The 13,992-nt window shown below is 44.1% G+C and overlaps 1 protein-coding gene across 4 annotated transcripts in view; it reads left to right on the top strand.

The window, feature by feature from the left end:
* Positions 1-12,953, top strand: part of LOC117368829 (phospholipase A2 inhibitor and Ly6/PLAUR domain-containing protein-like) — a 56,332-nt gene extending 43,379 nt beyond the window's left edge. For 3 of the 4 annotated variants that reach the window (XM_033962566.1, XM_033962563.1, XM_033962565.1), the window contains exons 3-5: positions 10,022-10,168; positions 11,341-11,484; positions 11,902-12,953. In XM_033962566.1, coding sequence (XP_033818457.1) covers positions 10,022-10,168; positions 11,341-11,484; positions 11,902-12,083 — 473 coding nt within the window. In that variant the 3' untranslated portion in view covers positions 12,084-12,953. The remainder of the gene's footprint in view (positions 1-10,021; positions 10,169-11,340; positions 11,485-11,901) is intronic. The other variant, XM_033962564.1, reaches the window with a different exon arrangement.
* Positions 12,954-13,992: the final 1,039 nt, after the last annotated feature.

Genomic DNA, 13,992 nt, shown 5'->3' with positions numbered 1-13,992 from the left:
AGGGACTGGCACCTACAATACCGAGTCCTCCCCTTCGGCCTAGCATCATCACCTCGGGTCTTCACCAAGTGCCTCGTGGTGGTCGCAGCAACCTTACGCTCCAAGGGCCTCCAGGTATTCCCCTACCTGGACGACTGGCTGATCAAAGCCCCGTCCAGGGAAGGGGTTATCTCAGCGACCCAACAGACTATTACCTACCTACAAAGTCTGGGGTTCGAAATAAACTTCCCAAAATCCCAACTACGCCCCTCGCAGTCCCTACAGTTCATCGGGGTCACGCTGGATACGGTTCGCCTCCGTTCCTTCCTCCCCCCTCCGCGCCTAGAGGCGTTAGTAAGTCTGAGTCGAAGGATCTCTCTGCTGACCTCGGTATCAGCTCGACAGATGATGACTCTTCTAGGCCACATGGCCTCCACCGTCCATGTCACACCCTTTACCCGCCTCCATCTGAGAATCCCTCAATGGACCCTGGCCTCTCAATGGCGTCAAGACCGGGACCCGATCGACCGTCCCGTGACAGTGACTCCTTCCTTGCAAAAATCGCTCCGCTGGTGGGCCGACTCTTCAAATCTTTCCAAAGGTTTACTCTTCCTCGCCCCTCATCACAGCAAGGTACTCACCACGGACTCGTCAGAGTACGCTTTGGGAGCCCATCTGGATGGCCTACGCACGCAGGGGATGTGGTCAGTGGAAGACCGCCACTGTCACATCAACGTGCTAGAGCTCCGGGCCATCTATCTCGCAGCTGTAGCCTTTCAACATCTGCTCCACGACCGGGTGGTCCTCATCCGAACCGACAACCAGGTAGCAATGTACTATGTAAACAAACAAGGAGGAACAGGGTCTTGGTCCCTCTGTCGGGAAGCCCTGCGCCTCTGGAAATGGGCAATCTCCAACAACACCTTCCTTCGAGCGGTGTACATACAAGGAGAACAAAACTGTCTAGCGGACAGACTCAGCCGCCTCCTCCAGCCACACGAGTGGTCACTGCACTCTCAAACCCTACGACAGGTGTTCAAACAGTGGGGGACACCTCAAATAGATCTGTTCGCCTCCCCCCACAATCACAAACTGCCTCTCTTCTGCTCCCGGATGTACTCCCCGGACCGGCTCGAGGCCGATGCCTTCCTCCTCGACTGGGAGGGAAGGTTCCTGTACGCGTTCCCGCCGTTTCCTCTGATCCTGCAGACGCTTGTCCACCTGAAAACAGTACAAGCCACCCTGATCCTGATTGCTCCTCGCTGGCCACGCCAGCCTTGGTTTTCCCTTCTGCTTCAACTCAGTGTCAGAGATCCACTGCCTCTGCCTCGGTTTCCCTCTCTACTATCACAGGGTCAGGGTTCGCTGTTACATCCCAATCTTCAATCTCTTCATCTGAATGCTTGGTTTCTTTCCCCCTGACTTCTCTCCCCGTGTCTCAATCAGTCAAGGAGATATTGGAGGCCTCTAGAAAGACCTCAACGAGAACCTGCTACTCCCAAAAGTGGACCAGATTCTCAGCCTGGTGCTCCTCTCACAGCCAGGACCCGGTGTCGGTCCCCGTCCCCCTGGTCCTTGACTATTTACTTCAATTATCTCACTCCGGCCTAAAGACCAACTCCATTCGAGTACACCTCAGTGCGATTGCAGCCTTCCATCAGCCCCTGGAAGGGAAAGCCCTCTCGCTCCACCCCCTAGTCTCTCGCTTCATGAAGGGTCTTCTGAATGTCCACCCTCCTCTCAAACCTCTTCCGGTGGTTTGGGACCTTAACGTGGTTCTGGCTCAACTAATGAAACCTCCATTTGAGCCCCTAGACAAATGCCATCCAAAATTCCTCACTTGGAAGGTGATTTTCCTGCTTGCGCTCACTTCCGCTCGGCGGGTCAGTGAGCTACAAGCTCTAGTGGCGGACCCACCCTTCACGGTATTCCATCACGACAAGGTGGTACTCCGCACTCATCCAAAGTTCTTGCTTAAAATAGTGTCTGATTTTCATCTCAATCAGTCCATTGTCTTACCTGTGTTTTTTCCCAAGCCCCACTCTCATCCCGGAGAGGTGGCGCTCCATACTCTTGACTGTAAGAGAGCGTTGGCCGAAAAGTCCCACAATTGTTTTTGTCCTTCGACCCAAACCGGTTAGGTCACCCAGTCTCCAAGCGCACCTTGTCCAACTGGTTGGCCGATTGCATCTCCTTCTGCTACGCTCAGGCTGGTCTCGCACTGCATGGTCGAGTAACGGGACACAAGGTCTGAGCAATGGCAGCCTCCGTAGCGTTCCTCAGGTCCACACCTATTGAGGAAATCTGCAAGGCTGCCACGTGGTCTTCGGTTCATACTTTCACCTCCCATTACTGTCTGGACTCACTGTCCAGGAGCGATGGCCGGTTCGGCCAATCGGTTTTGCGAAATCTATTTGCTTAAATTGCCAACTTCCCTCCATCCCTTTTCAGTTAGCTTGGAGGTCACCCACATGTGAGAATATCATGCCTGCTTGTCCTGGGATAAAGCACAGTTACTTACTGTAACAGGTGTTATCCATGGACAGCAGGCATATATTCTCACAACCCGCCCACCTCCCCGAGATTGGCTTCTTTGCTAGTTAAGTGAACTGGAGACCATGAGGGGATGCGCCCCCTAGTGGAGCAGGAAGGCACGCATGCGTGGAGCAGCAGAGCAAACTTAAATCTTCAATCAAGTTTGCTTGAAAATGCTTCCGCATCGGGGCTCCGTAGATGACGTCACCCACATGTGAGAATATATGCCTGCTGTCCATGGATAACACCTGTTACGGTAAGTAACTTTTCTGGTCCCTTATTTGCATAGGGGGTTATCTGTGTTCTGGTAGGAATGAATGTTGAGAAGCATACAGTGTGCTTTGTGTAGTTTAATTTTGTGGTTAACCATTATGTGTTAATAAGATTATATTGTGTGTGTATATATGACAAATGAATGGAAAAAATTGTGTTATAATTAGTACTATTATGGGGGCGGGGGTCTGGGGCGGAGATTGAGCGGGATCTAGCCCGTGACTTAGCCTGTATTTTGGATTTCAGCCCCTTAATGTGATTGAGTTTGACACCCCTGGTATACGCTATCCTTTCATAGTGTTCACCACTGAAAATTGGTATGTGCTATTGAAAAGTAGGCTGCATTACGTATGAGAATAAAATCCATTAACACTGGCTCAGACCAATGGTCCGCCTTACCTAGCTATCCTACTTCCAACAGTGGCCAACCCAGGTTACAAGTACCTGATAGATATCCAAACAGTAACAAGATTCCATGCTACTGATCCCAGGGTAAGCAGTGCTTTTTTCCATGTCTATCTTTATAATTGTCTATGGACTTTACCTCTAGGAATTTAACCAAACCTTTTTTAAACCCTGCTATGCTACCTGCTTTTACCACATCCTCTGGCAATACATTCCAGTGCTTAGTCATGCATTGCATGAAAAAATATTTTTTCTAACTTATTTTAAATGTGCTTCTTATAATTTCAATACTTGTTCATTAGTCAAGGCTGGGCCTTTGTACCTAACACCATAAACAAACCTTCAGCTACATGCCTCTGTCTCCTCGACCATGCACTCTAATCCAAAATCCCTTTTTTTTCCTTATCCCTAGTATTCCAGGATCTCCCTTTCCCTACCCTCCATTCCCACCCCCCACCTCGGGTATCTTGCATCCTTCTCCTTACCTATTTTTTACTGTGGTATTTAGCATCTCTCTTTCCCCACTGCTCCCCACCTCCTGCCTTAGTATTCATTATCTCTCTCTTTCCTTACCTCTCCCCCCCAAAAAAAATGTCCAAAATCTCTCTTCTTTCCTATTCCCCCTCCACCCTGTGGTGTTCAGCATTTCCCCTTCCCTTCCTCCTCTCCTCCCCAAGGTGGCTAGTGGCTTGTCCTTTATTTCCTCACCTCTTCTGGTGTGGCACTTATACAGCATTCAGAATATGTTATAATATTCATTGTGGCCAGCATGGGGCCTTGAGCAGGAAGTTTAGAAGGGGCGGGATTAGGGTTACCAGATTGTCTCTTTAAAAAAAAGAGGACACCTGGCCCTGCCCTACATAAACATCTCCTTCTCCGAGCTTGGGGCTGCATTGATGTCATGGAAAAGAGCGACAAACATGGGAAAATAAGTAGAGAAAGCTGGGCTAGAATAGGAAAATAAAATTAGATCTTTTAGAAAGAGTAAATGACTGGTTCACATTTACTCATTTATATTCCACCGCATTCATGATTTTATTCTATTGAAAAAAAGTCTGTGCTGTTGATAACACAAAAGACATTTCACAACCAAACAAAACAAATGGGAAATAGCAGAAACAACATAATACTTTTCCATTGTATTCCCCTAGAAAAAAGAGAAACAAATCAGTAAATCATATGATATAATTATGCAGTCCATAGCACAGTACAAATATCATACTTATTCTTCTAGCAAGAATTTCCATTAAAAAACATCAGGCTGCTCTATGGGGTAAAGACCTAGAACAACTCCTATTGCCCACCACTTATGAGGTATTCAGGAAACGCCTCAAAACCCACCTATTCCTGAAATACCTAGACAGTTGACCCACTTCCCTCTTTCCCCTCCCTTGCCCTTTCTCCCCATTGTTCCCCACAAACCTTAAGTTAATTCAACTTGTACGTCAACTCAACTTGTACTCCACTAATCTTTTGTAAACCGCATAGAACTTAACGGTATTGCGGTATATAAACTGTTATTATTATTATTAATATCTTTTACTAAGGCACTAAATGCTAACGCGTCCATTATATTCTATGGATGCATTAGCATTTAGCACGCTCTAAATCAGCTAGCACACCTTAGTGAAAGACCCCTAATATTAGCCAGAAGCTAGAAATTCTGAGTGAATCCTACTAGACCAGGGGTAGGCAATTCTGGTCCTCGAGAGCCGGAGCTAGGTCAGGTTTTCAGGATATCCATAATAAATATGCATGAGATAGATTTGCATCTCAAGGAGGCAATGCATGCAAATCCATCTCATACATATTCATTGTGGATATCCTGAAAACATGACCTGGCTCCGGCTCTCGAGGACCAGAATTACCTACCCCTGTACTAGACCAAATTGTATCATTCTAGAAAAAAAAACCTCCTTTTACAAAGCAGTGGTAGAGGTTTCTACCGCAGGCCAGTAAGGTAAGTGCTCCAACACTCATAGAATTCCTATGAGTGTCAGAGCATATATCTCGCCGGCCCACAGTAGAAACCGCTACCATGGCTTTGTAAAAGTCAGCGTATGTCATCAGTTTACTGTGGAACTGAGAATAATTCTCACATAATTTTTAGTTCCAAAGGAAGTAAATTGCATAAGATGTGAGGTGCCATGCCAAAAATGTTCTATTCCTAGTATTTAAACTGAAGGAATTTTAAAGGAGGAACTGCCAAAAGCATTACCACAACGGAAGAGAAGGAATGTATCTGATAGTCTGTTAGAAGTAAACATTAGCTTTTTTTAAATGATTCTTCAAAAAATGTTTCACTATATGCTTTCCATCAAATAAAATTCACATAAATAAAACAATTTTGTAGGAGGTTGCAAGTTATTGCTCCCCACCTCTCTCTATCATCTATAATCACTGTTTTTTTGCCATTTTTGGCAAGCAAACACTATGACCATCTGTCTTCCCTAATTACCTACAGCAAAAGCAATTTATGGAACTCCATCGTGCCCATGGCACACGATATGGAAAACTCTAGCCTATAATTTTGCTTAGGCTTGGATTAACTACTTGGCTCACTTCACTAACTTTAACTGGCTCAGGCTGTCATGTGGGTTTCTTCAAATGCTATATTTACAAAAAAAAAAATAATCCTTCCAAGCCACTACTTATCACTGGAATCGGTAGCATGGAATCTTGCTACTCCTTGGGATTCAGCCTTTGGTAACCTGGATTGTACACTGTTGGAAGTAGGATACTAGGCTAGATGAGTCATTGGTCTAACCCAGTATGGTCTTATCTCAGTAATGCTGTAATTACTTTTTATTGGGGATTGCAGCAAAAATCTAGGAAAACAATGCCTATAAATACGTTTTTAAGATGGAACCTGAAATAGCTGGGAAGCTTTACACCTAGGGGATTATTTACGCCTACAAAATTATCTCCCTTTTATCAAGCTGTGTTAGGGATTTTTTTTATCGCCAGTTGCTGCAGTAAAAGCTCCAAAGCTCATAGGAATTCTATGGCATTAGAATTTTTACCACAGCGTCCAGCAATTTAAAAAACCTAATGCGATGTGATGGGGTTGAGATAGCTGTCACTGGCCAATGGAGGGAGCCCAAGCAATGGAGCTCATTGAACCTGAAAGGAGAGCCGATTTGCAAGTGTTGCTGGGAGCTATCCACTCATACAAACAGCTCCCAGCACAGAGTGCTCAGAAGGGAAGAAGCTCCTTTGGGAGGAGGAATGCTGGCCTCTAGCCTAACTCCAGGTAAGTCCAGAAGGCCGTTGCTGACTGGCACTGATAGGGGGGGTCTAATGCAGTGAAGAGGAGTGGTCCGACTGAACAGTCCTGATAGAGGGGACTGGTGCAGCAGAGAATGGGGACCTATACACTGGCAGAGAAAAATAGCCAGAGGGCCTGGTAGAGCCTTAAATTGAGGAGGAGGCTAAGGCTTGATGACCAGCAATGAGACTGGTGAAGACAGATCCAGGTGGTGGGGACACAAGAAGCCAGGGAGTAAGGGACTGGCAGTAGCCCCACAAGAGACAGCTAGAAGAGCTGACATAGTCCAAGGCTGAGGGGGTCAGACAGCTGATCAGCAGTAGGACCGGCAGGGCCAGTGGCAACCAGTAGAGACCGGTGCTGGAACCGAAAACTGTTCAAATACTCTTCAGGAAGCATGGCCAAGATCTAAGGAGCATCCGGTGGAGGGACCTGTTGGGATGGTGACAACTGGAAGAGTGACCGGTAAATGGCACTGGAAGCTGTCAAAGATGAGGAAAGCCAATCAAGGATCAGAGAGGACTCAGGGAAGACCTGGAGGACAGAGTCCAGGGAGGACTCAGAGAGTACCAGGAAGAGTTGAGAAGACTTGGTTGAGAATTTTAAGAGAATGTATGGTGTACCTGTCTAACCCTGTTTATGTTGTTGTTTTAATAGAGAACCAAGGTGCCTGGGGGTGGATATGTAACGGGTAATACTGCTTAGCCTGATCACATGATGACATGTGGCTTGATAAAAAGGGGGAGGGGGAGTTAGTCCACAATCCAGTGATTGTTCCAAGTCAGGGAAGTGTACTCATGAATCAAAAAGCAGACAATAGCACATAGAGAAACAGGTGAGGACTAAACAGAAACAAAACTGAATATGAGTCCAAAATTTTGAGGCTTCAGTGATTCACATCTACAGAAGTAGAAAAGATGCCCAGTAGGGCTGTCCAGAAAAACCTAAAGTTGGAAAGACTGTGTGAATTGAAGTTTTCCATAAATTTGATTGTGCTTGATCAGAAAATAATTTTTTTAAAATTTTATAGCCCATCCTGAAGTCCCTCAAAGCCACTGATTACATAAAGCTCCGTTTTTCTTAAAATTTGCTATTATTTTTGCTTAAAGAAGCAAATTTCTTGGCATTATAGCTATAACTTTTATGTTTTTACACTCAGCTTTTATGTTTTTACATTGATAAAAATACATTTTATGTCAAGTCTGTTTAATAGAAAAAGAACAATAAGTCAATTCAGAAATAACACTAGAGTCTCCAATATGTTTATTAAACAAGTAGGGTCGGATTCCTTAGAACCCCATTACAGTGTATCCCCGCGAATTTGCAGTTTGAGAATTGCAGAATTGCTCATTTGTGGTCTGCTCCAACCGCCTGTTCCTGTTGTAATGTCGGGCTACACCAATCAGGAGCTGCATGTCTAAGCAGCTCCTGACTGATGTAGCCAGACTTTACTACAGGAAGAGGTAGTCGGAGCAGACCGCAAGTGATTTTCTTCACCTGCCGGTGCTCCAGCTGCCCTCTCCTTCCTCCCCTGCCTTTTGACAGGTGAAAAACCACATTTGCATTTTTTTTTAAATTCGCAGGAGTTCCTGGAATAAAACCCCTGCAAATTTTGGGGGAGTACTGTAATACAGTGTTACAACCACAAAAGAGTAGGAAAACAGTCTCCTGTCATAAATAATGATTTTTAAAAAATTTAATGCAAAAAATCTAGCAGTATTGTATTAAATGAACCTTTAGGCCCGGATTCTGTATAGGATGTGTGGTCTCAGAAGCCGCCTAAGTGGATTTTGAGAATCACACATCTCGGTGTCCTATATATAATTGCGCCTAAGCCCGCCTAATAACCCAATTCTCTAACCAATGTCCATGTTACAGATGCTAATTCTCTAACTAACATCCATGTTACAGACGCTTACGTCCACCTAGGTCTGCCTAATGCTACTTCTGGTCCAAGCCACGCCTAGCCTTAAGTAAGCTTAGGTGGGCTTGCGCACCTCCCTATGCTCTTGGAGCTGCCTCCAATATAGGCGGCATGCCTCGGGAGGTTTTTTGTAGAAAACATGCGTTCAGATTGGCTGGTTAGACAGCAGTTGGCCGCCTACAATTGGGACGCCGTTTATAGAATCCGGGCCTTAATATCTGCACCTTATTGTGAAAAATAAAAGAAATTTCACCTATTTCACTAATAGCTAAACAAGTACACTTTGGTGTAGTCACCTACCAATGGCGTTCCACTCAAGCATTCAATGTTGTCTTGAGATAGTCAGGATAAAGCCTGCAGTTCTGTTCGATTCCTTGCAACAAGGCCTCACGCAGCCTCTGTAGTGTTATTTCTGTACTGATTTATTGTTCTTTTTCAATAAAACAGACAACATAAAATGTCTTTTTATCAATGTGTCATTGCTGAGTGTGAAAACATAAAAGTTATAACTATAATACTAAGAAAATTGCTCCATTAAGCAAAAATAAAAGCAAGCCCCCCTCTTCAGGGCCAGCTCAAAGGATTATGGTGCCCTGAACAAACTTGCTCCAGTGTCATCACCCCCCCCCCCCACCACCACCATCACCCCCACTTTCCACATTGCTTCTGTCCCTGGCACCCTACACAGGTCCAGGTTTCTTCCCTCACTTGCCTAGTATAGTGTCTCTCCCCTTCTCTCCCTACCCCCCTGGTCCAGTCTCTGTCTCGCTCTCTCCTCCACTGTAGTCCTATATACTTTATCCTAGTTGCCAGCAGCAGCATGAACAACAGTTGGCTTTCGGCCTGCCCCTGTGCTTTCTCTCTATCATATTCTGCCTCCTCTGATGCCATTTTCTATCAGCGGGATTCAGAAGAGTGAAGACACAAAAGCAGGCTGAAAACCACTTATTGTTCATGCTGCTGGAGGAAATCAAGGTAAAGTTTACAGGACCACAGTGGAGGAGGAAAGGAAGGAGGGAGCAATGCCAGTGTGGGGAAAGAAGAGGAGAGATGCTGGATCAAGAAAGGGAAAGAGAGAGAGGAAGGATGCTAGATCCACAGGGAGGGGCAAAGAGAAGGCTTAACCTTTAGACCAGGTGAGGCATTTGTGGTGATGTCAGAGGCTGGTGATTTTGGTGTCCTTTATCACCTGACACTCTGATCCAGTGCCTTATCTGGTCCAATGGTTAAACTGACTCTACCCCTCTTTCATAATACTGTTCTCCACTTTTGAGAATGGACAGCACCTACCTCAAATTTAAATCACTCCCTTAGAATTCTCCCATGAGTAGCAAGTTCTCCTTTTCTACATATAGGGCACAAAAATACACTGGACTGAGACCCATAGGTCTCCTTACATAGAAAGGGAAACATTTCTTAGGGATTAACACCTGCTTCCCAGCAAATCAAATCCAGGATGCAGAACATACATGTCATGAATGACATTAGTGGCCAGTCAGATTCATGCTGGGAGTAAAAAGTACTTTTCTGAATCAATTTGAGTCAAAATATTTATAGGATTGGACTTCGATATGAAGTGTATTTCAGGAGGTTCATCCATCTCTCTATCTCTCTAACACTATGCCACACCTCAACAGAAAATCATAAAAGACAGATCTTTGAGAAGGCTTGTGGAACAACAGAGGACTGCTGGAACAACTCGAGTATGACTGCTGGAAAGTTCCGAGTGAGCGTGAACACCCTCTGCTGTACTTCTGATCTTTGTAACAACGGGAAACCAAAGTGTATGTATCAGGAGCAGTATAATGGGCGACAGCTTATATGTTAGTTTAAAATATCTTGGTGGATTGCTCTTGCTTCCTTAGGTTACCTTTGCGTCAAGCCAAAATTGTTTCTAATTTAATGACTTTGGTAGGATGGAATTTACCCATTTCCTTTTTTCCCCCCATGTGGATACTTTTCTTTGTTTTCCTTAAAATGTTCCAGCCTATATTTCCTCACAGGAACACATCTTTCCTGTAGCTTCTGGAATTGATTTAAAAAATTAAAACAAAACAGTTACTCTAGTCACAAAAGTCACTCCACTGGGCTGAAAAGCATTGGACTAAAAAGTTCAGAAAAGCTCTGGTAGATACACCTTATCAGGACAGGAAAGTTACTTTCCACTCATTAAATAAGCAGAATTATATAGGCACAACTCTTCCAGAAAATCAAGGCCATTGCTGGACAGGCTTCTATGGTGTGTGTGTGCCCTGAAAATGGCATAGACAAATCAAGGTCAAGTACACATATGTGGTATCCCATTGTACCTTAAGCTGAATGGACCATATATCCACTATGTTACAATGTTACTGTGTTCAGTGGCACTAATAGAAGTGTCTCTAGTCTAAATAACCAGAATTGGCTTCTGCCTGGTTAAACTCTTGTGAGTACTGAACCCATTCTACCACATACATGTCCATTCCTGAACGTATTGTAGATTAGGCAATAGGTTGGCAGATTTTGTTCTAAAATACTTTCAGAATTGCATATCTCCTGTACCCTGACATTTCTATGGTCTGTCCAAAATGGAGCTTCACATTACTATGCTTTTAACTCTTTGCATGTTATGTTTAACTCTTTGCATGTTATTTCCTTATTGAGTTGCTATATCAGGAGTCCAAAGCAAGGTTTTCTCATGTTTTATCACATTGATCATCTGACTCTGGGCTGTAGAGAGCAGATAACACAGGCTTCTTCTATTTTTTTAACTAGTCCAGCAGGTTGCAGTAACAGTATTTGTTGTCCTTTCTTCACTGCATTTCTGGATTTATAGCTCTGATTTCCTAAGCAAAATGACTATATTGAAACAGAGGGAGGAAGGGGGGGGAGAGGTTTTGTTCAGCTTGTCCCTGATGACCTAATGTTGTCTGAAAGCCCTGAGGCAGAAATCTGATTCTGGTTTTACCCTTTCTAGGGCTTTCAGTAAATAGTACTTTGAATGGGCAAACCTGTCCATCCTGCTTTTATTCAGTGAATTCTGACCCATGTGACGACGAGGAAACAATAAGCTGCAGCGGGTTGGAAACCGAGTGTGTCCAGTTTGCTGTCGTAAAGAAAGGTACGAGGCCACAAGTGCACTTCCAACCATGCAATTGCTTATTGGGCATTGGAGTTTACTTAAAACACAGGAGTAACCTTTCAGTGTAAGTGATAAATAGTAGCAGTAAAATGCCGAAAGGTTTACTCCTCACTTCTAGTTTGTGCCCAATCCTATGAATCAGTGTTGTTCATGAGCTGGGATGTCAATTTTTCTAAATGAAGCCCCTAAAAATTAAACCCTATTGAGTATTAGCAGAACTTCAAATTCCCATTTGACCGTTTACTGGAAAGTAGGTAGCATAAGCTCAGATTGCAGAGATGTGAAATGTGAATAACTTGTTCATGGAGATACTGATAATATGCTGGTGGCGAAACTAACAAAATGGTTAGTTATTTCTCAGTGAAACTGACAATATGCATATCATTTCTTGTGCAGGATTTCTGACTGAACTGCGTGGCTGTGCTACAGAACAAATGAGCAATTCTAGGGGAAAAGCTGCTTTCCCTGAGAAATCAGTTCATGTGATCAATTTCTCAAAAAGCAACAGCAGCATCAGACTTCAATGCAGTCTTTTCCTTCCAGCTATTGGGTTCCTCCTACTGAAGCTTTTCTTCTAATGGCCTCTTCCAGTTGTCTCTGGGATCTCCCACTGAAAAGCATTTTAAAGATCACTTTCTTCCAGCTCTTAGTAAGCTTTTTCTGGCAAAGGTTTTTCTCCTAGTGGTCTATTGCTTCAAGCTAAGGTTACCGGAATGTTGATGGCCTAATCTGGGGCACTTGAAGATTTTCCCAACCAGGAATTGTATTGGATGGGAGCAGGAATGGAGTAAGCAGGCAGACTCATTGGAACTGCAGACAATCAAATCTATCCAGGCCCAATTTCAGGGCAACAGTCAGGGATAGCAATCTGTGCCATAAGATGGGCAGAAGTATGCTGTCCATTTGTAGTTGGTAGCCATACATGCAGGCAGTATTTTTGAATCGGGTTTCAAGATGTTTTATTTTAGCTAATATTCTTGTTCAGTAAATGAAATATTTGTCTAACCTTTGCTGTCTCTTGCTTTATATTCTGCCCTGTTTTCCCTTCTTTATGCCTGCCCTTTTTTTCTGTCTCATTGCTGTCTATTCTTCCTTTCTATTTTCCAATTGTTTCTTCTTTCTTTACCTAATGGATAAATGTTGCTTTCCTCTTCTGAAACCAATGTTCTTTCATTCTTCACCTTTCTGTTTTTCTCATCTTTCAAATTCTTCCTTATTATTCCCTTTGTTCCCTTCATTCTCTGGGGGTCAGTAGCAGGGGAACTGGGAAGATAGAGAGACATGGACACCAGTAGTATTATCAAGGAAGGAAAGAGTTCATTATCTTTTTCTTTTTTCTTTTTTGCTTACTTGTATCCTCCTTTTTTAAATGATTGTAAAGTTCTTTGCTTTGAAGTATTAAGAGTTGTATAGCAAATCTTTAAATAAACTCTCACTCTTTTACCAGACCCTTCTATTCACCGTCTCTCATAGAACATAAGAATTGTCATACTAGGACAGACTGAAGGTTCTTCAAGCCCAGTATCCTGTTTCCAACAGTGGCTAACCTAGATCTCAAGTACCTAGCTAGTTCCCAAGTAATTAAACAGATTTTATACTGCTTATCCTAAAAAGCAGAGGATTTTCCCAAGTCATCTCAGTAATGGCCTATGGACTTCCCTTTTAGGAATTTATCCAAACCTTTTTTTAAACCTCACCAAGCTAACTGATTTCACCACAAGTTCCCACTCTCTCTCCTACCCCCCTTGGATCTTTCATTTCTCGTGGCTATTGCTGTTCCTCCTCCTTCTGCTTGGCCTTCAGACCTCTTCCTTTTACCTCTCTCTCTCCCCAGCACTGATAGAAGTTAGGTGCCTCAATTTGCTTCTCCTACTTGATTCTCTACCTGTGCCTCAGTTTGCTTCTCCTACTTCATTTTCTCCCTTCCTAAGTCCAATGGCTGATCTGAACCATGAAGGAGGGAGAGGAGCCAGTTACAAGAGGAACAGGTTCAGCATCTGTTCTGATCTTCTGTCAGCCAGGATGGCTTGCGGGGATAGCGAAATGAAAGAAGTTGTTCTTTATCAGCTAAGCCTGGCATAAACACAAGAGAATCTCATCCTTCCTCCATAGTGGCTGCAGAAACAGTTCTTAATGACATGTCAGTTTCCTGTGCCATGTGGGACCAGTCTGGTGAGACTGGTCACTCATTATACAAAGAGCTAATGTACTGGGTGGGAGTGAGGGGCACCGAAGCAAGTTGACTAAGGGATCCAAAGTCCCTTGAACCAGCCCCACCTGTAATGTCCTATCAATCTTTTCCCTCCTTGTTCTGGATGTTGTCCTCCTGTCCTCTTTATCCTTACTCCAAGCAAGTAGTAGGAACAATGCTTAAGAGGACAGGACAGCAGCCAGAATAAGGAGAGGAAAGAAATGATAGGACATGACTAGCATGGGTCAAAGGATTTTGGAGTCCTGAGTCAATTTGCTTCAGCCCCCCATCCCATC

Source organism: Geotrypetes seraphini, chromosome 11 (assembly GCF_902459505.1).
Source record: "Geotrypetes seraphini chromosome 11, aGeoSer1.1, whole genome shotgun sequence".
In the NCBI taxonomy this organism is placed as follows: domain Eukaryota; kingdom Metazoa; phylum Chordata; class Amphibia; order Gymnophiona; family Dermophiidae; genus Geotrypetes; species Geotrypetes seraphini.
The sequence above is the reverse complement of the archived record's forward strand: the minus strand, read 5'-3'. Positions and strand labels throughout refer to the sequence as shown.